This window comes from Silurus meridionalis, chromosome 10 (genome assembly GCF_014805685.1).
Source record: "Silurus meridionalis isolate SWU-2019-XX chromosome 10, ASM1480568v1, whole genome shotgun sequence".
In the NCBI taxonomy this organism is placed as follows: domain Eukaryota; kingdom Metazoa; phylum Chordata; class Actinopteri; order Siluriformes; family Siluridae; genus Silurus; species Silurus meridionalis.
Window position 1 is genome coordinate 5,758,807 of NC_060893.1, and position 25,003 is coordinate 5,783,809.

The 25,003-nt window shown below is 37.9% G+C and overlaps 2 protein-coding genes across 2 annotated transcripts; one reads left to right on the forward strand and one right to left on the reverse strand.

Moving 5' to 3' along the window:
• Positions 1-1,050: 1,050 nt before the first annotated feature.
• camk1db (calcium/calmodulin-dependent protein kinase 1Db) lies at positions 1,051-17,461 on the forward strand. Its single transcript, XM_046860118.1, has 11 exons — positions 1,051-1,541; positions 7,067-7,198; positions 11,646-11,720; positions 12,019-12,157; positions 12,252-12,381; positions 12,586-12,661; positions 12,749-12,861; positions 12,975-13,053; positions 15,109-15,196; positions 15,281-15,443; positions 16,202-17,461. The coding sequence occupies exons 1-11, from the start codon at positions 1,447-1,449 to the stop codon at positions 16,291-16,293; spliced, it is 1,182 nt and encodes a 393-aa protein (XP_046716074.1). The 5' UTR covers positions 1,051-1,446; the 3' UTR covers positions 16,294-17,461.
• ucmab (upper zone of growth plate and cartilage matrix associated b) lies at positions 16,656-20,909 on the reverse strand. The gene is made up of 5 exons (XM_046860119.1): positions 20,805-20,909; positions 20,582-20,650; positions 20,326-20,421; positions 18,639-18,737; positions 16,656-18,344 (listed from the first exon to the last, which is right to left on the reverse strand). The coding sequence occupies exons 1-5, from the start codon at positions 20,860-20,862 to the stop codon at positions 18,247-18,249; spliced, it is 420 nt and encodes a 139-aa protein (XP_046716075.1). The 5' UTR covers positions 20,863-20,909; the 3' UTR covers positions 16,656-18,246.
• Positions 20,910-25,003: the final 4,094 nt, after the last annotated feature.

The following is a 25,003-nucleotide window of genomic DNA, read 5'->3' on the forward strand; positions in this document are numbered from 1 at the left end:
AGAAGCTGAAGTCTTTTCTCTCGGATTTCATTCAATTTTTTACCATTGATGAGCTTTGAACAGCTGATGAAGAGTTGAAAAAATGTTATGAACACAGTTGTGTTGATTTTAACATCAAACACAAATTGGGTTCATTATAATGGTTTGATTTTTGAGTACATGAAAACTATAAAGTCCCAGTTTCTCTCGTTTTTATTAATTAAATGCCAAAAGAACAAGATGTATTACATAATCATGTCAAATTAACACTAACTTCCAAGAAAAAGAAAACAAGAAAATTACATTTGTACAATTTCAATGCTTTCAGAGCATTACATGTTTTCAGTGCTTATTTTTTTAAATATTTTTCCCCCAAGAGATTTAAATACAATTTGAAGTCATTAATATAATGGGAAGTGTTTTGGTCTACATTGAGCCCCCTATGAAATTTTTCCCAATAAAATAAACAAATATATATGTTGTTCACAATGCAAATGTTCATGTTCTGTATAAAACAGCAAATCAGATACACATATTTCTATCCCACATTCCATTTTTCTATTATAGAATTCCATATCCTCCCAAAATAATATTGAGTAAATACAAAAATAAAAAAAAGTAAAATTTTTTTTTTTTTTTTTAGCACAATATTCATCTTAAATCTTTCCAAAACATGCTTAGCAGGATCAATTCTCTGAAGTATTTTGTAAGACCCTTGCAGCAAAAGCAATTGAGGAAATGGATTGTTTTGAAGACCATTAAACCCTAAATATTTAGCAGTTTTTGGGCGTTGATCTTCTATAAATTCCTATGGGGGAAAGTGTTTGCATGCACTTATACATAGCTTTAATCATCTTTTACACTCCAGTTCTTTTCCCCCTCCTCCCTTCCTGCCTGCTCAATTTTTCCTCCATATCCTCCACACTATCATTCACAAGAATCTGTGTTGTCATTAAACGTGTTTAGTCTCATTTTCTCAACATCTCCTTCTTTCCTGTCCTAAGCTTTGGTTTGTTTTCCCAATGCACTGCTTTTGTGTATGGACGCATATTAAAGCATGATGATGCGTCTTGCACGTTTCTGTGCGCCTTTGATCTCATTGATCTTCTTCAGATAGACTGCAGTTCCTTGGTAATGAAGTGTGTGTGGGGGGTGGGGGTGAGTGGGGTTTTTTCACGTGCACATGCACTGGATGGATGATGGAGACAGTTAGAGAGAGTGGGGGATAAAAAAAACAGGCGTGAGCTGCAGCAGTCCTGTGGATTAGTGCAAGGTTTGCGGCTCTGCGTAAATCAGCTGAGACGCACATAAGCACGCGGGGACACGGACACACACACACGCGCACGCACTCTTAGACGTGCATTGACAGAATCGTGTCCTTGTGGGTCATTAATAACACCGCGGCTGCGTTTCCACTTGGTAACCTGGTTGTTTATTTACGCACGGTTGGGTTGGTTGGTTGATCCAATGGCCAAAGGTAACGAAGACTCGGCAAAGGGCTCGTGGAAGAAGCAAGTCGATGACATCAAGAAGATCTTCGAGTTGAAGGAGATCCTCGGGACGTGAGTAGATCAATGCTGTCTGCAATCTCCTTCCATTTCCACACACACACACACACACACACACACACACACACACACACAGTCCATTCCTAATTCTGTAAGCAAGTTCAGCTGTTTTCCTATAGGATTATTATTATTTTTTATTATTATTATGCATCACACACCAAGAAGAGCTAACTATTACGTCATGCGTTAATAGACAGAGGCTGATTGCACACTTGAGGAATGCCAGCACTTATCCCATGCCAGGACCCTTTTTTTTTCTCAATGGTGTATTCACATTGTTTCTTGGAAGATGCTCTTTGAGCTTCCACTATACACAAGTAATTGGTGCTTCATTCTTAATTAATGCTTTGAGAGCTCAATCTGAGCACACAAGTCCTTTGTGCTATTCTGGTCATTATCCAGATGAAACCGAACATCCTACAGCAAACAATCGGGTTATGATTGAAGCCTGAGATCACTTTTTTTTCAAAGACAAAATTCCTCCATTCTTTCATTTTGGTTGGTCCCGGTTTGGACAGACTTAGAAACATGTGGACACCTGATTGTCACACCGATTTGTAGTGTGTTCCCAGATTGTTGCTTTGAACTTGAACCGCATGATTGTATATTCATGTGTTTGTATGGTGTAAAACAATTTCTGGTCAATGGAAGTATGAGAAATAGCCTATAATGAATGGACATTCGGTGCCACCCAGATACAGATGAGTTCCCTTTTGAGTCTCTCACTAATTAGGGATAAACTTATAAGGAACACACACACACATATATATATAGTATATATTGGCACTAAATGTATACATTCCACACCTTCATAATAACCATATGAACCATATTTCCATTGTTTAAAGCGCTATACAAATAAAACTGAATTGAGACTTGTGAGGTACATGAAGACATGATGTATTAAAGTGTGGGGTGGATGAATACGAGTGTCCTACACACACCACATTCCCAGTGAATACTTTTGGAATGATCTGGAATTAAGAAGATACACCATGCCTGCTTAGAGATCATTCTCTTGCGGCTGAATGAACACAAATCCTCACGTGGAAAATCTTTTTCTTTCAAAAAGTGCAATCTGTTTTAGCACCAAAGTCCATGCAAATGGGATGTTCAGGGACAGATCGGGGTGTCATGCTTAGATGTCTAAAAAGATTTGGCCATGTAGTGTCTGTATGCATTCGTAGATGGCCTGCTAAAAAAAAAAAAAAAAAAAGTAATGAGCCGAGACTATGGTTTGAATCTATGCTAATACTAAGTGTGTTATGAAAGGTAATGCACTGCTTGGTTTAATGGAGAACAGACATTTATTGATGGTGACCTAACTGACACCTCACTTCTGTTCTTTTTAGTTGTCTGGACATTTTATCCAGTATCTAGCAGTCCCTCTAATGCACATGCACATGGTTTTCAACCTGAGCTTTTCTGGCTTTATTCCAAATACAGACTCCTCATACTTACAAAAATAAGACTATTGCATAATTCTTTGAAAAAGTATCACAGAAGGAATGTGGTTCACTTTGGCAAAAATTGTGGGCTTCTTAATGTAGAAACATTAAATCTCTTGCATTTATATGAATACGTGTTGTGATTATGCATTAACACAAGGCTGAAATAGACAGGTTGGCCTGCATTATTTTGCAAAATTAGTCATGGACAGTATTTTTTTTGTATTTTGCTTTGCTTATGCTCTGGTTATAAAGCCTTGAATGAAAACCTTTTCAGAAAATCACCACCTCATTGATTGCTAATTGAGTCTTCAAGTTATGAATCACCATGCGCCATTCACCCACTGGCGTCCGACTGCACCACCCCCTCTCGTCTACAGTACCGCCGCCTCCAGTGTGGATCAGAATCGTGCTGATGCATGAGAGGCTTTATATCTGTGAGGTCTATAATTAAAGTTCTCTTCCTCCCTTTCAGATCCTTAAAAAACCCACATACATAACTTTTTGTTTAAAAAGTCAGATTAGCCTCTGTAAAACTGGGCGCCGAGTTACATAAAGTACTCGGGATTGAACTCGGGATTACGCCCTGAGGATTTCCTGTCCCATCTCTTATATAAGACTTCGTTAATGCGTCCTGCATAAGATGCTCCGGTCTGATCATTGACTAGCAATGCAAAATACTGACCTGCTGATGTTACAAAAGATTTACTGGTTGCTTGCTTATATACTATATCGTATTTTTGAACATCCCATTCTACTTTTTGGTGCCCAATCAATGTTATAAGAACATTCCGACACTCTTCTGGGAAGATGTTCCACTAGATTTTGGAGTGTGCTTTTGGAGATTTGTGTTTATTCAGCCATAAGGACCTTTGTAAAGTCAGGTACTGATGTTTTTTGAGGAGGTTAGCATTCCAGTTCATCCCAATGGTGTTCATTAGGGTTGAGGCCACTGCTCGACTCAAGATATTGCTCTGCAACCCATTTCAACCATATGTTCATTGAGCTGGCTTTGTGCACAATGACATTGTCATGCGGAAGCGAGTTTGAGTCTCCTAGTTCAAGGAAAATGTAATGCTGCCACATCCAGTGACATCCTCTACAATTGCATGCCTCTAACTTTGTGGTAACAGTTTTGGGAAGAATGAAATATAGCTGGAAAAGCCAAGTGTCCCAATACTTTTGTGCGATAAGTGAATCTGAACGCTCATCTTCTCCAAATTAAAATGTGGTAGCATGTTGTTAAGTCGTCAAAAATAGATGATTCAGTCCCTGCAATGGTGACTCATCAAAAATCTATTCTCAATCCAATGCACACTTCCCTGATATAAAGTTTGATATAATGTTTTGTTTTTTTTGTTATGAAATGTTTTTTTTGTTCAAATTTTTGAATAAAAATGTACAATGCAAATAAAACTATAACAAAGGAATAAAACATAATTGACCATAAAATAGAATTTACAAATGAAATTGAGATGAAATGACAAAAACAGCAATAGAATATGGAGGATGCATACGTAGCATTCCAAGGAGGCGGAGACAGTGTGACTTTATATGGACAAAAGTATTGGGACCCCGGACTTTTCCAGCCATATGTGGTCCTTCCACAAACTGTTTCCACAAAGTTAGAGCCACACGATTGTATAAGAAGTCTTTGGATGGTGGTAGCATTACATTTGACCTTTACTTGAACTAGGAGACCCAAACCAGCTCCATGAAGATACGCTTTATGTCAGTTGAAGTGAAAAATCTTGAGTGGCCTGCTATAAAGCTCTGACTTCAACCCAAACTCACTCACCTGACTTTAAAAAACACTGTTAAGGCTGAATGAGCAAAAATGTCCACAACCACACTCCAAAATCTAGTGGAACATCTTCCCAGAAGAGTGAAGGTTATTATTACAGCAAATGGGGACTAAATGTGAAATGGGCTCTTCAAAAAGCATGTACGAATCTTATGGTCAGGTGTCCACAAACTTTGTTCATATAGTGTATCTAGTAAGTGGTAAAACAGAAAGGGAGTACAGAGAATAATCAAAATAATATTATTCTTTACAGTATTGTATAAATAGTATTTACTCTTGCGTTTCTTTTTTTCAGATCCCACTGAGTAATGCAATGTTTACTTGTGCATTTCTGATGATAAATCACAATGCGTTGTAATAAACAATTGAAATAAATTATGAAAAATGCTGATGCTTTGAATGTAGCTTGAGCCCTAAGAAACTGACTTAAAACAATTGTGCTCTTGCCAGTTATACAGCTAATGCAAATTTCAATAACACCTTTTGTAAAGATTGTGCAGTATTATGGTTAAATTTGATCATACACTATATGGACAAAAGTATTGGGACACCTGACCTTTCTTGCCATATGTGGTTCTTTTCCAAACTGTTACCACAAAACTGGAGACGCTCATTGTATAGGATGCGGTATAATACAATTCTGAACTTGGAAACCCAAACCTGTTCCAGCATAGCAATGCCCCTGTGCACAAAGCAAACTCCATGAAGATATAGTTTACATGGTTTGGTGAGGAAGATCTTGAGTGGTCTACTATAGAGCTCTGCTCTCATCCCTACTGTGGATGACATTGTGGACATTTGTTTTCACCCTTGTGGCTGAACACAAATGTCCACAAGCACACTCCAAAATCTAGTGGAACATCTTTCCAGATGAGTGGAGGAAATTATAATAGTAATTTGGGACTAAATGTGGAACCATACATATAACCATGTCTTCAAACTTTTGGCAATGTAGTGTACATTACCATATCATCAATAAAAGTGTAAATAACTATAGTATCTCACAAAAGTGAGTACACCATTTACATATCAGCAACCATTTACTAAGTTAGAACACACATTGTCTGGCATTTGGTAGACACCCAAATCTAGAGCAAGTTACATTTATCTTATTTATAGATCTGAGACTATTCAATAAACACATCCTGTCAAACGATAATATCTCGAACCAGACAGCTTTTATTTATACTTGGTATAGGACTCTGTATTGCAGTGTATAATCATATGCATAACGTTAAATGATTTATATTTAAATATATAAAATGTAATTATTTTCTTTCTTTAATAATTCATTATTCTTTTATTTTATATAATCATTTCTCAGACAGTTAAATTACCAGTAAACTTACACTGTTGTACTCACTAGTTATCCAGAGTACCTTACACTACTGTATATCCAACTACCATGTAAACTAAAGTCAGATTCGAAGCTTGTGGCTTCTGAGCAAAGCTGCAAAATGTCCCCTCTAATCTGTCTGACTGCATCTCCTGTACTGGTAAAAGGTCAGCTATTGTTGACCTGCTGAGCTCTTAAAATCCTTCAGAGAAGGAGCATGTGTACATGTTCTTTAGGTTGCTGTTACAAGATAATCATAAACGAATCAGGATTACCATGCTGAAATTAATTATTTTTTTCTATAAACTATAAAGAATATAGTATACACCCCATTAAGATTTTCTCTTCTTTAATATACAATTTACAATAGCTTGAGTTGTAATTAGTTGTTTTTTTTCTCTTCCATTTTTTTGTTTTATATCACAATGGTCACTTATACTGCATACGTATCTGTGTCTCATGTGCCCGTTCAACGCAGTATCGATAAAACGGTGCTTAATTAATCCAGGAAAATTGCATTTAAACCGTTAAGAATTACAGCCTTGCTGGCGTCATGACATACAACACACACGAGTGAACAGAGCCGTGGCCTTCAGTGAGGTCTGATCTGCCCTCCTGTGACCTTGCGCTGATCGGGTGTGTTGGGCGCGCATGTTTTCTGAGCGTGGTGTGAGGGATTACTGAGGATTTTCAGTCCCCATGGAAGGCTTAGCTATAGTACTGTACACTGCAGATGACTTAAGAACATGTGAACAACTGAACACACACACACACACACACACACACACAGTAACTACGACCATATCGAAAGTTTCTGAACTGCTAGAACATGAACACAAAAGAACTTTGAACAGTGTGTATCAGTCACAACATCGCCTGTCTATTTTGAAACACAAAGTGTGTTTTGTCTCTCTGCTTCTTTTTTTCTCAGTGGCGCTTTCTCTGAAGTGGTTCTTGCTCAGGAGAGGGCCACGGGGAAGATGTATGCGGTCAAGTGCATCCCAAAGAAAGCTCTACGAGGGAAAGAGAGCAGTATCGAAAACGAAATCGCCGTGCTAAGGAAGTAGGTATTCTATAGGTATTGCTGAAGATACTGTATAAACACGTCTACATGGGAGAATAAGGAAATTCACAGGGAAATCCTGGTGTGATGCGTGTGAACAATATTTAACAAAACACGGCCAAACAGGTAAAAACCCTAGCATGTAATTCAACAAAAGCAGAATGGAAGAGATAATTGGATTGGCTCTCTCTCGCCTCCATTCTCCTCTAAGACCGAGAGATGAGTCAGGCCATCCCCCACACCCACCTCCACCTCCCATTAATAGTGACCATGTGAATTACTGTACACTTTATAGCAATATGCGACTAGCTGGTAGCTTTTGTGTTTTAATCAGCTGCATATCACTGTGTGCATGTAGCGCTGTAGTTTTACAACACCGCACCAAAGTAAATGTTATTTCTTTCCCTTTTTTTTGCGAACCTCCAGCCAATTTCCCTCCCTCAGCAATGAGTCATGCTGCCTCCTCTGCAGACCTCGCTATTCCACACACGTTTGCGCCTGAGTCCAACCTGATGGTTGTCATGGTAAAAGTGGAGCAGGGCTGGTTATGATGAAGACGAGAGGCCTAATGCAGACAGCTGCTCAGAACCGGGTGCATGTAGTGCTGTAGGGCTACAATGCATCAGCAATCAAAGCTAACCTGGTTTTGTTGAGTTTTTTTGTGAGAAAGCTTATGCATGAAGAATAGTATACGTACGGCTATCTACGAAAAAAGGCTATTTTTGAACTCTCAGAAATTTCATCTGATTGAAATATTTTGCGAGTAATAATTTGTATTGGTATAGTAATAATATACTGGACTTGATCAGTGCGTTGCATATCGTTTGCAGCCGTAGTTACAAGATAGAGTGCACATGATTACACCCTGTCAAGGAGTTCGAAAATGGGAATCCTCCGCACCTGTAAAGTGCCTGATAGCGCCTGTATACAACAACAAACACATGCTGTGTGGTAAAAGAGCTCCTCAGGTAACTTTCAAACAACTCCAGCTGTGTGTGATCTACTGTGCCTGAGAAAGAAAAGCCACCGGGATTTTAGCCCCCTTTGGAGCTTGATTTTCTAAAATTGTACCTTGGATGTTACCACAGAGATTATGTTTGAATCGATCCCAGTTCTTATTCAATCGAACAATTTGTTTAGAGAACTAAACTGTAGGAACAGACCACCACGATCGACCTTGCTGCACGTCCCAGGGCTTGTTTTTTCACTTCGCCTTTATTGTAAATACATGCTCATACGTGCTTTTCAACAGTAGCTCAGACTACTACTAAAAGGGCAAGTTTTAGTATATTTCAGGATTCCCCAAACGATTTTCTGTGAGGGCCACATAATATTTTCTTTTTTAATTGGGGGCCAATCTGCAGAAATGACATGTGCCAGAATGGCTACCAGTATTATTATTTTAGATTTTATTATAATTTAAAATGGACTTATTATGCCTTCTAATGCTAGATTAGTTTATTAGTTTGTTATTCACCATACAGACAAATGAGCATTACTTTTCAAGAGATACATCGCCAATTTAAAGAGCATTATTACTATCGAAATGACGTTTTTTTTTTTTCTTCATATTTATTGATATTGAAATCAAAACATTTACTTACAAACAAATCTAATAAGATGACAGAACACCATTCCATTATGCTATTATAGGTCACATCACATCTGTCGTGTTGAACGTTAATATATTACGTTTTTTTTCTCTTCACAAACAACACATTTATAATGTATCGAGAAAACGTCTATGAGGTGTCCCAGTCATCTGTCCTGCTGCTGGTAAAAAACTATTACAAAATACAATATGAAATGTCAAAGGAATTATTTTACCTTCTTCAAGCTGAAGTAGTAATCTAAAGTGCATTTACGTTAGTGAAGCACCGGGTACATCTATTATAGGCTTTCTGAGTGCCATGTATGTGTTAAATAATAACATTTTGTAAGACAAAGATCTGTTTTATCTTCCTTTCTGTTATATGTAAAGACAAAGTCACAAAAAAATCTCTAATGTTACCTCAGGTTTTGGCATAAGCCATTTACTAAATTAGCCATCATCACTTTAAAGAAACTATGTGTGATCTAATCAAGGTGTTGTAGTGTTTATAAAGCTACATGACATCTGCATATGCAATTAATAACAAAAAAAATAACCATTTTTAACCAGCATTTATAAAGGCTAAATTTACTATCCATATTATTATTATTGTTAAGATTTTAATTCCTATTTATTAAGTACGTTATATATTAATACTGTCATTAACTTATATCTTCTTCTTCTTCTTCTTTCGGCTTCCTTGGTCTTCTACTTTTCCTCCTTCCTGGTGGCTCCATCCTCAGCATTCTCCTCCTGATATACCCCATGTCCCTCCTCTGCACATGTCCAAACCATCTCAATCTCACCTCCCTCACCTTGTCTCCAAAATGTCCTACATGTGCAGTCCCTTTAATAAACTCATTTCTAAACTGTCATTAACTTATATAATTGCTATAATGTAATTATGCTCTACATCAACTGAAGCTGCTATTTCTACTTCCATTGTAATGTACATTACAACTGAGCCTAACACTTCTAGTTGAAGTGTATTATTTGGGTATTAGAACAAAAATTGCGTCATGTTGTCTGAGATGTGTGTGTTGAATGTGCCGTGTTGTGACCAAATACCTAAAAAAATGGTGATTCTGTGGCCTTTTTGGCTTAAAACCTATATTATAAATCATATATACACTATATGAACGAAAAGGTTTTTGGACACCTGGACATATGGTTGGTATGTGCTTTCGGTACATCCCATTTCACATTTAGTCCTTCCACTTTTTGGGGAAGAAGTTCTACTAGATTTTAAAGCGTCTATGTGGAGAATTTTGCTCATTCAGCCACAAGAGTGTAAAGTCAGGCACTGATGTAGGTGAGGTGAGGAGGCATTGTCATGCTGGAACAGGTTTGGGTTTCCTAGTTCAAGTGAAGAAAAAATTTTATGCAACCACCTCATAACCAAAGACGTCCTATACAATTGTGTGACTTCAACTTTGTAGTAACATTTTGGAGAAGAATCACACTTCAACTAAATTCTATTGAATTGTATTTGTATAGCGCATTTTACAATGGACATCGTCTCAAAGCAGCGTTACACAGATAAATCGGTAATAAGGTTATATAAGAGAATGTGTTCGATTATTGCATATAAGTGGTTTTTCTATAATTGCTTATCCCTGATGAGCAAACCAGTGGAGACTCTGGCAAGAACTCTCTAAGATGGTATGATGAAGAAACCTTGAGAGGAATCAAACTCAAAAAGGAACCCGTTCTTATCTTGGTGGCACTGGATGTCCATTCATTGCAAATTACACATGGCTGGAAAAGTCAAGTCCCCCAATACACTTGTCCATATAGTGCAATTTTATTTGCCGATTGTTATTATATCATAAATCCCGATTTTGTAACTTAGTCTGCTCCTGGTAAATCAGCGGCTCATAATAGTGGTGCTGTGACCTTTTGTTTGTCATGACATGCTAACAGTCCAGAACGTTTCCCAACGAACCTTATGTCAACAAACGTTTACGTCATTTCTGTCTTATGACTTGTGACTCTGTCTTTATATCAGTATGGAAGCAATCCTTTAGTACACTGCAAATCTTTACCTTGATATTCTGAAAGCATGCATATATACTAGGGATGGTAAGATTCACAGAAATGTTGAAGAAGATGTGATGCATGAATTTATAAAGGTTTACATTTGTATCGCAATGCATCTGTTTTAACACATTTGCATCAGTAAAAACTGATTTATTTATATATAATTAGTAGAAGATGCTTTATACTCTTATTATTTAGGAAATTACCAGTAATTTGTGACCAATATTTTATAGGTAGATTGATTCCTCCTCGCTAAACTGTTTCTCAAGCAGCACTGCTGCTACGTTATTATGACGTATCACAACACTAGAGACCGAGGTTTGTCCTGAGAGCCACATAGAATACAGATTAACATGGCAGAGGTAGAGCTGTAACTTCCTTTAGACAGAACAGGAAAACATCTGTTTTAATTTAAACTTTTTTTCTCTTTTATTATGCACTACAAAGGCCTGTTTGTGAAAGGGCCATCCGTTTGAAGTTGAAAGGCACTTAAGATAATTTGTGATTTGCCCTCTGTCTGAACCAAAGAAATAAAAGCGGTACCACACTGAACTCATCATATTTTTTTATTTCATTGTATTGCATCGAATCGCATTGTGTTGAATCGAATCTAAATCTGATCACACTGCATCATGATGGGGTGAATCGCATCGCATTGGTAGCTGCTACATATGTATCTTTAATGTATCCTATTGTTAGCCTAAGTATCACATCGGCCTAAGTTATGGCGATGTACATCCCTAATATGTACAGTATATGCATATTAAGCATACATATAAAATAACATAAGTTGATTGTTTGTTTTTCTTTCCTCAGGATCAAGCATGAGAACATTGTTGCACTTGAGGACATCTATGAAAGCACAGACCATCTGTACCTCATCATGCAGCTGTGAGCATAATGAAAGTGGCCACTTATTGCTCAGTCTTAAGAGAAAGAAGCGTTCCTCTCACAGGACAAAATAAGACCAGCTTTACTCTTTACTCTTGAAGAATAAATTGCAAAACCAATCAGAATACTGATTACTTTATACTAAAGAGCATAAAAGGGGTCACTTCCTACACAAAATATATTTAAAAGTAGTACATGCAGTACTTTACAACCAAACACTGAACAGAACATTGTATTGAGCTCTGTTGTATTTATAGTAGAAGGAATAAATCTGCTTTCTTTGTCTTTTTTTTCCCAGTGTGTCTGGAGGAGAACTGTTTGATCGGATTGTGGAGAAGGGCTTCTACACTGAGAAAGATGCCAGCGCCTTGATCAAACAAGTTCTGGATGCTGTCAACTACCTGCACTCACTGGGCATCGTCCACAGAGACCTGAAGGTTCGTAAAGGAATTAGTTTGTGAAAGAATATGTGAAGATGAAATCACAAGAGAATTTTGAATCAGTCCATCATTCTGTTTTTCTCTCCGTCAGCCCGAGAATCTGTTATATTTTAACCCTCGTGATGAGTCAAAAATAATGATCAGTGACTTCGGATTGTCGAAGATGGAGGGAGCTGCAAATGACATCATGTCCACCGCCTGTGGGACTCCGGGATATGTTGGTGAGATTTCTAAAACTTAGTTCTAGCTTGTACCCATTCTGCTCATACCTGCTGTTTTACTTCTTGAAGAAAAAAAAAGAAAAAAAGAAAGAAAATGCCACTAGGTGGCAGTATGCAGCCAGATATTTCAGTAGTCACTCGCACTGTACGTGTTCACTGGCATTTGGATGTTGAATATTGTTTCTTCTTCATCACTCTTACTAGCTCCAGAGGTCCTGGCGCAGAAGCCGTACAGTAAAGCCGTAGACTGTTGGTCTATCGGAGTTATTTCTTACATATTGTAAGTATATCCATTAAAGCCTCCTTTTTTTATCAAAAAATGGAATAACCTTAGAACACTGGCAGCTTGGTGTTTTTTGTGTTACAGGTTATGTGGCTATCCTCCTTTTTACGATGAGAACGATTCCAAACTATTCGAGCAGATCCTTAAAGCTGAGTATGAATTCGATTCACCTTATTGGGATGATATCTCAGACTCAGGTGAGGTGTAGTTTATAAACTTTGTCTATCATTAAAATTCTTATTTGTGTGTGAGTGTGTGTGTGTGTGTGTGTGTGTAAGTATCCATTATAAAGTATCCTGTTGTCAAGCAGCTAAAGATTTCATCAGTAATCTGATGCAGAAGGATCCAGAGAAGAGGTTCACGTGTGACGAGGCTCTCCGGCATCCCTGGTTAGTGCACAGCAACAACACGACAATATGTTGTAGGTGTATTTAGACTAAAATGATATAGATACATTTACTTGTCACATGTACTTTTACAGCTTAGTGAGATTCTTTCTTCGGATATCCCAGCGATGTTCAGAAGCTGGGGTCAGAGCGTAGAGTCAGTCAGTCCCCGTGGAGCACAGAGGGTTAAAGGCCTTGTTTAAAGGCCCAGGAGCGGCGGCTTGGAGATACCAGGGCTTGACCTTTCAATCAGTAACTCAGAGCCTTATCCACTGAGCGCCCCAATAATTCCAGAAAAAGTATTCACACAGCTTCTTTATGTTACAGCCTGATTCCAATATGGATTAAAATTTAAATCTTTGTACATTTGTTAAAAAAAACAAAAAAAACAATCGTATGTACAAAAGTATTGTGGGAAGTGTCAGTGCACAGACCTCTCCAATCGAGTTCAAGTCAGGGCTCTTGCTGAGCCACTCAAGAACATTTACAGAGTTTTCCTGTAGTCGTCTCTGTTCATTGCTGCATTCATCTTTCCCTCAATTCTGACTAAACATCCCCACAGCATGATGCTGCCTCCACCATGCTTCACTGTAGGGATGGCACCTCGCAGGTGATGAGCGGTGCCTGGTTTCCTCTAGACATGATGCTTGGCATTCAGGCCAAAAAGTTCAATTTTTGTTTCAGGTGCCTTTTGGCAAACTTCAGGAAGGCTGTCATGTGCCTTTTACTGAGTAGTGGCTTCCGTCTGGCCCCTTGACCATACAGGCCTGATTGGTGGAGTGCTGCAAAGATGGTATTTCTTCTGGAAGCTTCTCTTCTCTCCACAGAGAAATGCTGGAGCTCTTTCAGAGTGACCATCAGGTTCTTGGTCACCTCCCTGACTAAGTAAACATATTTCACCTTGTTATAATGGGGTATTGTTTGTAGAATTTTGAGGAAAATAATTAAAATAATCCACTGTGGAATAAGGTTGTAACAACACAATTTGTTAACAAAAAAACGCACTGTAAATATTTTTCTGGATGCACCGTATGATTTAATATTTAAATAAATAAAAAATACATCAAAAAACATTGCTTTTCAATCTGCTTTTGCAAATTTATTTTTTAAATTCTAGTTTAGTGAAACTTTTAGTGCAATATTCAGTGACACAGTGACAATATTAGACATGAAGTTGGACCTTAATTTTCCCGAAGTTTTTCTAAAAGTCTGATTTTATAGTTTGCCTCTTCTCATATATGGTATGGTGGCCAAATGAAAGGCCACCATGGGTCAACTTTTCCCCCTTTGGGCCCTAGTTTGGGCATATCTACTATAGAGGTTTTGGAATGAATCCTTGAAAAAGAAATGATTGAAATGATTGAAAAGCAATCAGCTGTGGTATGATGGTTATATTTTAAGGAGTAGGGCATACAACATTTACTAGATGTTCACTTTTTTCATTTAAATGCAAATGATTGCAAATATTATTATCTAGGAGCTGCTGAAGGGCAGGAGATTATGCAAATGCCTCAATGAAGGCATATTAAAGGTTCAAAATGTCTGTTACATTTATAGAAACGCTCTTTGCTGTTTAAATAGCCTTCACTCTTCTGGGAAGATGGTCTTGATTTTAGAGCGTGGTTATGGAGACGTGCTCATTCAGCCACATAGGTGTTAGTAAAGTCAAGTACTGATGTAGGTGAGGTGAGAAGGCCTGGGGTGAAGTTAGTGTTCCAATTCATTCCAAAGGTGTTCACTAGGGATGAGGTCAGAACTCTACAGCAGACCATTGAAGATCTTCTACTCTAGCCCATGTAAAGGAACAGGTTTGGGTCTTTAAGGGAAGGAAAAATTTACAGCTACAGCATACAACTGTGTGCCTCGAGATTTGTGGTAACAGTTTGCATTACATTTAAGAGATGCACAAATATGGCTGGAAAAGTCAGGCGTCCCAATACTTTTGTTAATATTATGTATGGACAACAGACTTACTCAGAATTTCTCAGTCACTGGCAAAAATGGGTGTCAAAGTAATATTGCACACAAGGCCGATGTTTTTGTATTTCTTCCCTTTAGGATAGCTGAAGACACGGCTCTTTGTAAGAACATTCATGAGTCAGTCAGCCGGCAGATGAAAAAGAACTTTGCGAAAGCCAAATGGAGGGTGAGTAATTTTTCTTTTCTTTCATTATAAGCGACCGAGGCCATTTACTGTAAACCTGTACAATATGCAGCATTTCTTTCACAGCAAGCGTTCAATGCTACAGCGGTGATCCGACATATGAAGCGCTTGCAGCTGGGCAGCAGTCTTGGCAGCAGCATGGACAACACCATGCACAAGACCCAGAACCAAGCACCCATGCCTGTCAAAAGCCAGTCTATTGATGTGTCCTCCATCAACCACAAGGACTGTAAGTTAACATCCAGGTGGTACAGTGTGTTGCAGGGAAACAGGACATTTTTGAACTAGGAGTGACTCTGGGGTGGTGGGAAATGTTTGGAACCAATGTGACCTTGTTTAGAACCATTAGTTCTAATGGGGCAGTAGTCAAGTCAAGTTTATTTCTATAGCGCTTTTCACAACAGACATTGTCTCAAAGCAGCTTTACAGAAATCAACAGTTTAGGTGAATGGTGTGTATTTGTCCCTGATGAGCATCCATTGCAACTATGGCAAGGAAAAACTCCCTTAGATGTTATGAGGAAGAAACCTTGAGAGGAACCAGACTCAAAAATACCCAAGAAGTTAACTTCTTGTTACCTTCTGCCCTGCTCATTGTTATTCTTCATAAACTAGCGTTCATCTGTGGTGTGAGAGAGGCAGGAAATGATACACCAGTGGTAGATTTAAAAAGCCGTGTAATGACAGGAAACAGGTTGATGAGTCCAATGAGAAGAAAGAATATTGACATTTCACCAAGTAGATTTCAACTAAAGTAACGAGACTGTTTTGAAAATGTAAGAAGTAGACAGATATTTGTGTATAAATTTTAATGAGTGAAAGTAAAGATGTCAAAGATGTCTCCCCACCTCTGCTCCATTAAAACAAATGACAAAAGGGTTCCCAGGGTTGCCAAGTCCTATTTCCGAAATTTCCTGCACCACCTTGTACTTTCTCACTTGTTGCAATGATGATGATATGGTTTATAAACGATGTTATTCTGGTGCAGATGCTTCCCGTAGAGTCTCGAACTCGGGGCCGACTGAAAAGCGATGCACGCGACCTTCGACCGTCACCACCATCATCACCGGGTCCAAGTAAAGCCGATTTTCCTTTTAAAGCCCGACGGAAGGCTACTGTTTTTTCACAATTCTTTGGTCACTTCTCAACACCTTCGTGCACCTCGTTCAATCCTTGTTGTGCCAGTCGGTAGCACACTGTTCTAAATGACGGTAACAGAGTAACAGAAGGTGCAAGTCCTCCTTGAGAAGTTTAATCAAGTCAGTGATGTGAGGGAAGACACTCATTCGATCAGCACTGCAGCCGGACAACCCGTGCAACATGTTCCTGATTTCATGACTGCGTTTGCCTGGCGGATTCGTTCATGAAGCGATTCGAATTTGAATGACGATTTGAAGCTGCTTTTAGAAGCGTACCAATTGTATAGAGTCGCTTTACTGTGGTCCGTAGTTTATTTTAGCCGGTCCTCGGTTTGTATCGTAATAAATGAAATGACGCACCATTTTCACTCAGTTTAAATGTCAAGTTAGGTGACTGTATATAGCAACGATTTTCTTGGTTTTACCTGCATTTTAAGGTTTAATTGTGTTTGGGGTTCGTGAGTGCGCAGATAATCAAATGCCAATAATGATTTTTTTTTTGTAAGTATTTTAGTCCGAAATCTTTCAATAAATTTGACTCAAACGATTAGATTATGAATAATCCGTCTTATATGGCTAAGCCCCAGTTTCCCAGAGCGTTTTACTGTACAGCCTGTCACGTGTTTGAACTGATACTTGCTCAGCAGTGTTGCATTGTGCTACATGAAAAGAACACAATGTTTTTTTTTTATTTGCACTTAAATCACAGCTTGTAACAGTTTTCTTTCTTCAGTACGTATGGGTACTGATGAACAGTATATTAATGTGATTTGTTTGAACATTTGACATTTTCCAGTAATAATTGCTATGAAATGTTATCAGAGAGGGTGTATATTTTAAATATAAATTACACCGAATGTATTTATTTATAACAGTGGGGTTTTTTTTTTATCTTAATGTATGAACGTTTTCGGGATTGTTGTACACCATTTTTATTATGTTTTGTTATTCTTTTTTTTTTATTATTATTATTATAATGATATCATGATATAAAAAAAAAAAAAATTGTCCCTCAATGTAAATCTTCACTTAGCACAGTGAAGAAAAAGTACATTTGCTTAAATAAGCATTTCATCTACAATAATAATAAAAATATATATGGTGCTTTATATTTGCTTTGCTTTTATCAATAACCAAAATGTGATTTGATGCAAAATTCCAGCAAGTGCTTGCTGTGGAACATGAAAACACAAGGCTCATGCTCCTTTGCCAGGTGTTTCTTCACAGTCTTTATAGAAGTGCTTTGAATTTTCGCAGCTAAGTGCAGCTTTTCTCGGTGTCATGCCGAGGCCCTGTTTTTCTTCATTCCATGCGCAGTTTTCGGGTCGATATTTTTGTGGCAAAAAATCTGGCTTTAGAAATTTGCTTTTGCTTTTATTTAACTGATGTAGCTTAAAAGAATAAAGATCACTTCACCTTAATGTCACATATTATTTGTGTACAGCTCATATATAGAAACAGATCTGCTGTATAATGAAATTATGTAATGTAAGAATAATGTTATTAATAGCTTATTGATTATAATAGTTATCAATGTTCTAATGATGTAGCATGCATGCATAACCCCATGCATTGTTTAAATCTTCATAATATCTCTGAAAAATTGAGGTAATGTACTATATATGGTTCTTTTATCTATGTTTGTAAAAGACATTTATAATAATGTCCAATAACATTTGCTTAAGCTAAGAATGGATGCATAGCTTTAAATACTTGGGCCTTCTAGGTCATGTTATAACCTTCTTCTACTTCTCTTCTACCTGCAGCCACACCATATGTAACATCTGCTTTAAAGTGGACTGCTGAGCTTTTGTCCAATAACATGGAGTCCATGCTGGTGATGTTGTTTTTAACACATTTTGCAGTAAGAATGCTCCTTCTGACCCTGACTTTTTTACACTGTGTGCCGGTTGTACTCATAGGAAGGATCGAGACCGTCATGGTGGAACTCTCTCCACTGCTCTGTACTCTCATGAGTTCTCTCATCCTGCTCTGTGAAGAAAATGAGGATAAGTGAGATAGACAGAGGTAGACTGAAGAGAAATGTCTAGCAGACATAGACAAAGACAGACAGACAGACAGACAGACAGACAGACAGACAGACAGACAGACAGACAGACAGACAGACAGACAGACAGATAGATAGATAGATAGATAGATAGATAGAGCCAAATCCTTGTTATTTTTTCTTAAATAGAGAGAGAGAGAGAGAGAGAGAGAGAGAGAGAGAGAGAGAGAGAGAGAAGTTAAAAGTGATATAGATTTCTAGAGGAATGCAATATTCACCATTATTTTCTTCCTCTGCATAATTTTCAAATTCATTCCTCTGCTCCTCGTTATATTCTCTCTTTCTTTCATCCGCTGCCAGTCTCTGTCGCTGCTCAGCTTAAAGCCACATATATAAAAGAAGAAAGAGGTGTTGACTTAAAGGCAGTTAGTGGAAATATGATATCAGGGTTCTGCTTAAAACCCAGATCAAACCTGCATGTTTTATTGCAGTTAAAGTTAGAATTACACAAATAACATTCAGTTCTTAACTTCAAAGCTGTAATACTTAAGCAGATAAAATAACAACTCACAGACATCACATACATTCCAACATACTGTCAAATGATGTCCAGTGACCATCACATTGCTCATACTTTGCATGATGACACACAATTCCTTCCAGTTCATTAGACACATGACCTCTGATTTAACCAGTCATCCCAGTGGTCTCCCACATTTACTCCCTGTATTAAACTTGAACCCCCAAAAATAGTTATATAAGGCCACACACAAAAACACAATGTGCAGCTAAAAGCGGATGATGAAAAAGCTGATTTCTTCTCCATGATGGCCTGTGGCTCCTGCGCAGCTCTGTGTTAAGCCAAAGCTGCATTCATTTTACTGATTCCAACCACACCAGCACCTGGGGAACCTAAAAGAATAAACCTTGCTTTTCTTTACATTTGTGTTTTTGTATAAAACAAAAATGCTCAGGTCCATTTCTCTTTATTTCAATTAATATGTAATATTTGATGGTTTAAAGCAGCAATATTTGTCAAATAAAGCAGTGAGTATATTTTTTATTATTGCCATAGCATGTAGGTTGTAGTACTATACTAATAATGTATAGTAAATTATTTTGTTAATGCCATTGAGAGTACTGCTTCTATCTGCAGAAATGGAAGTAATGAAGTACAAATACTTTGTTAATGTACTGTAACTTTTTACTTTCGCTCATTACAATTTTTACACAAATATCTGTACTTTCTACCTCTTACATTTTCAAACCAGACCCGCTACTTTAGTTTTAATCTATTTGGTGATATGATCGATCTTTTTCTTCTCATTGCACATTGTTTTCAGCTCATCAGCCTATTTCTTGCATTGCACCGCTTTTTCAATCTGTCACAGGTGTATCATTTCCTTCCTATGATGTACCACAGATGTAGGTTAGCCTACGAAGCTAACAACAAGCAAGGCAGAAGGCAAAAAGAAGTATGGGGTTTAGAATGGATGAGAAAGAAGGAGTCAGTGATGTAAACATGACTGAGAACAGAGACATTTCTGATCACCTGATCGCCATCATATTTTCTCCGCTTGTGTTCTATATGGTGGTTGTTCAGCTTAGATACATTTATTAGATAACAAAATTTTAAATTCGTTTGTATTAATATATTAATATGACATGAGGTTCAGTTATCAGCGTGACACTAAAACAGGTAGTAATAATGACTACTTTTCATTAAAGTACATGTCAGAGCCCAAACTTCTTTACTTCAACTTGAATAAAAAAAGTGTAGTCAGAACTTCAGCTTTTACCAGAGTCTTTTAAAATATAAGTATCTGTACTTCTACATGAGTGAAGGATGTTTGTACTTTTGCCATCTCTGTTTATTTGCCATACATAGCAACTATGACTTAGACATAATCTCATAAAGTGATCAAATGCACAAAAGTTTTGTCTGAGTGACATAAACAAGCTCACCGTCGAGTTCGTCTTGTGATTTCAATGCTCTTCTGCCACGGCGTTTAAAAAAGTTAGTGGCGTCGCTCTCGTCCATGAAAATCCTTCGTAGCCAATCTTAAGATCAATACACACATCAATAAGGAACACGGAAAACACATCACTTCATCCATGTGAGCAACGAGTAAACCATAAGCAAAAATTCCCATATTTACACATTTATTCTGAGGATCTTATAGTAGTTAGTGTTGGATGGATCTTATATTGTGTTCGTCACCTGGAAGACCCTCTGATCTCTTATTCGATATGCCATCGGTCACACTTGCACCGTCGACCTCGAAAAACACTGGAAAAGAACAGCACAAGCAAAGAATTCCTTTATATTACAGACTAAACCATCATTCCATACTGATGCTGTCGGGTTTTTTAAATCCAAAATCCAGAAAGTAAAAAAAAAACTGCATATGAAGTGTCGGCTAAAAAACAATCATTATACTCACAGGTGAGGATAAACAGCAGAGCCAGACAGGCGAGTGAGGCAGGGCGCATCCAAGACATTTTTAGACCTGTGTCCAAGCTACAGAAGGGAAGCACACGGCAATACAAGAAGCTCTGTTGTGAGGTGGAATTTGTTACTGAGGGTAGATTGCCAGGAGAGCAGTCATGGGAGGAGTATTGGACATTTGTCTTCGGAGGGTAGGCCATCATGGCAATTACAACATTGAACAGGATCTGTATAATTATTACATTCAGTACATTTTGTACGAGGGGCGTTTAAGTCAAACCGGGACTTTTGAGTTGATAAAATGGTGAAGGACTGCATTTTTTTCCCCCAATACTCATTAATACATTTATCCAAGTGTTTAACTAATGCCCAAAGAAATGCCCATAGAAAGATTTGTCAGTACTTCTGAACCATCCTAGGACAGCCTGCATCACTTCATCAACACTGCTGAAACACTTTCAAGGGTCCAAAAACGAGGTGGTACCAAAAGGTTTTAAGAGTAGCTCTGTTTACAAAATAGTACTTTATTTATCTACGTTTATACACGAAACTTTCTTTCGGCTTCTCCCATTAAGGCTCGCCACAACAGATCATCCATATTCGTATGTTTGATTTGGCACGTTTTTACACTGGATGCCCTTCCTAATGCAACCCTCTCCATTTATCCGTGGTTGGGACCAGCACTAAGAGTTCACTGCCTTGTGCAACCCTAATAGCTGGATTTGGTTTCCTGACCAGGAATCAAACCCAGGCCGTGAGAGCGCCGAATCCTAACCACTAGACCACCAGGGAACCCTATCTACGTTTATACCCTATCACCTTTTTAAAATAGTCCCCTAGCACAGAGAAACAGCGCTCCCAGTGTTCCTGCCACTTCTGGAATGGGTCCTGGAAGTCTTCTTTTCAAAGCGTGTCAAGCACGATTCGCAATTCGTGCTGGATCTCCAAAAGTGCTGTCAAACGGTGACCTTTCAGCTGGATCTTCATCTTTGAGAAGAGGGTAAAGTCCGCAGGAGCCAAATCTGGCGAATAGAGTGAAGATCATGTAGATTGTTCACCAACGATCATCATGCACAAGTTGCCGAATGGTTTCGCAATATTTGAGGGTTGAACTCGTTGAAGGTCTTTCTGATCTCTTGTGTTCCTCTAGTCATGTTGTCCAGGATCAGGCGTTCCACGTGCTGAATGTTCACAGGAATGACTGCTGTGGAACCACAACAACCGAAATTGTTACTGACGGATGTACGGCCATCTTTGAAATGTTAACACCATTCAAATGTTTTTCTGAGCGGCTGAGTGTTTCATCACTGTACTGTGCTTGAAACTCTATCACCACACGCTGTTCCATTCATGCACTCACACTGCTGCTGCCATCTTTATTAACAGTCTCTGGACTGGCTCTCGACATTTGTGTCACCTATCAGTAATAGGACACAATAGCCACTTAATACTGTGTGTATTACTGCCATGCTAGCATCCTTTTTTATACGCTTAAAATTAAATGTCTCGGTTTGACTTGAACGCCACTTGTAAAGTATATAGTTTCTAATAACCAAGCCAATATACTTACATAAAGTGTTTATTTATTTCCAGGTTACATTATGCTCTGTGTTGGCTTGTTATGAAGTAATAACACTGGAAGCACTGCAGCACAGCTCTGCTGGGGTAAGAAGAAAAATGTATGTTTGTTGTTCCTAATGAAAAAGCTAAGGATCACTCTAGGTAATGTGGATAGGGGAATCCATGTCAGAAATTGACAAATGTGTTGGTAAAAACTTTTTTTGAGTGCTCTAAACTAAACTGTAAGCATTTATTTTCTAGACCTTTCATATGTACAGTACCTTCAACTGGAAATATGGATATATTGAAATGATGCTGCAGGAAGAAGCTATACTTATTACTATCCTTGAGCAATCACTTTCTTTATCAGTTAGCAATTGTCTTTAGTCAAAAGAACCGTATTAGCACACACACACACACACACACACACACACACACACACACACACACACACACACACACTGTTTTTTTGTAAAAATCATTTTTTGTATACGTCAGCAGGATTTTCAGTTTCGTGTTTAACGTGATAAAGCAAAGAATTCAATATAGAATTTGTGCACTCTTTATTTCTTGACCTTGAGTAAACCTAGTAATTTTTTATTAATAAAATAAACATCAAGCTCTATTAAGAGAGTTGTTTTTATATAGATAAATGCATTAAAGCTATTTAACCTAAAATGTAGTCACTACAAGTCACTTGTAGGTTTTTTGCTTTTAATTTCTACCCACCAAGTGAAAAGTCTGTCTAATTCAGTTTAACAACTGTATGTATATAGAGTAGTTAATATGTATATATTATTGTATATTTAACCCAAAGGTCATGGATATTGTAATAAATTCTCCAAAGTGAGAAAAACAATACAGATTTGCTGAAACCTACAGAGTTTTTGCTGGGAGGACAGCGCTCATTCCCACTGAAATGGTTTGGAGGTTTGGCAATTTATATCGCAAAAGCATTAAAGGAATCTCAGGAGAAAGTTTGCATATATGGAATCATTTCCTCCTTAAAGAGGCAAAATGGATGTTGTAGTAATATTTAAAACTGGCAACAGATATAAAAGCAAGATGTGTAAACATTAGTACACAAAAATCCATTCAAAATTCAGAATAGTATAAATTGCAGTATTAGATTGCAGTACATACATAAAAAAAAGTAATGAGTTCAAATAGAGTTATCCTACTCTAAAATTGAAGTTAGATGGAACTAGGCAAGAAGTCAACCAGTGATGAGGGTGCAGTCTAAGGATCATGAGAATTGAAAGTTAATGCATAATTCTATAATAGTCTGTTATTAGTTAACACTGAATGCAAATTTTAATGTTCATTAATATTCGAAATATCTTAAATTAAGTAAAACAAGTAAAGAAAGTTGTTTCAGACACTGAATTTAATGTGTATAATGTGTATACTACACAATAAAGGCAGCACAGTGCAGCCTCAGTGCCAGGGGCTTGGGTTTGATCCTGAGCTTGGGTTACTTTTTGGATTTTCACATATCAATTTCACTCCCTGTGTTTGCCCGGGTTTACTTTACACCTAGCAGCATGGAGTCTACTCCAAAATTCCTCCCAGGTGCAAATATGTGTGTGCATGTGTAGGCGTATGTGTGTGTCTGTGTGTGTGTGTATAGGTGTGTTGCCTTACAACCCATGTATGGAGTATTAACACCTTGCCTCTAGTATTCCCACGATCATGCAGCAAGAATAAATGGAATTACTAAAGCAGGAAAACCAATGAACACAATTCAACAAGTCTCCTTTTACTGCAGCCATGGCTGCACCACTACCATACATCATCTCTAGCAGAAGCATCAATATTTAACTTTATGAACTGACCCTGATTTTCTGTTTATTTTTGTATAATACCATTTTTCTGGTGATTCGAAACTGACATATTCTACAGGAAAGAAACATTTCAAAGCATAAAAAAAACTTTCTTTCGGCTTCTCCCGTTAGGGGTCGCCACAGCGGATCATCCGCATGTTTGATTTGGCACGTTTTTATGCTGGATGCCCCTCCTAACGCAACCCTCCCCATTTATCCGGGCTTGGGACCGGCACTAAGAGTGCACTGGCTTGCGCAACCCTAGTGGCTGGGGTTGGTTCCCTGACCGGGATCAAACCCGGGCCGCAGCAGTGAGAGCGCTGTATCCTAACCATTAAACCACCAGGGAACCTATTTCAAAGCATAAATGGTTCTTAAAAAAATTAACTGTTTTGTCTAAACCTTTTTACCGTCCAGATTTTCTTGATAAATCTATCTCGTAAATGTTCTTGTAAGTGCATCTGTGACCAAATCAATTTCTTCTCCTCTGTCAGTCATTGTGGAATTAAAAAACAGCTAGTAAATCCACACAAACATGTGCAGTTTGCTACAGGTGTGGTTTATGAGCTCTGATTGGTGGTCTCTCTGACCATCCAATAAAAGGGCGTGGAAATGCAGACGCATCTGTACGCCTGCTATTTGGCCCCTGTGTCCTTAGCTCCAAATCTGATTGGTTAAAACAACATTTTAAATATATACTACAGGTGCAGTATTTTGAGATTAAATTTGGAGTCATTTGTTTAAATCATAAATTTTTAAATTATATAATTCCTACATATAAATGTATGTATATGCTTCAAAATGTTTTATT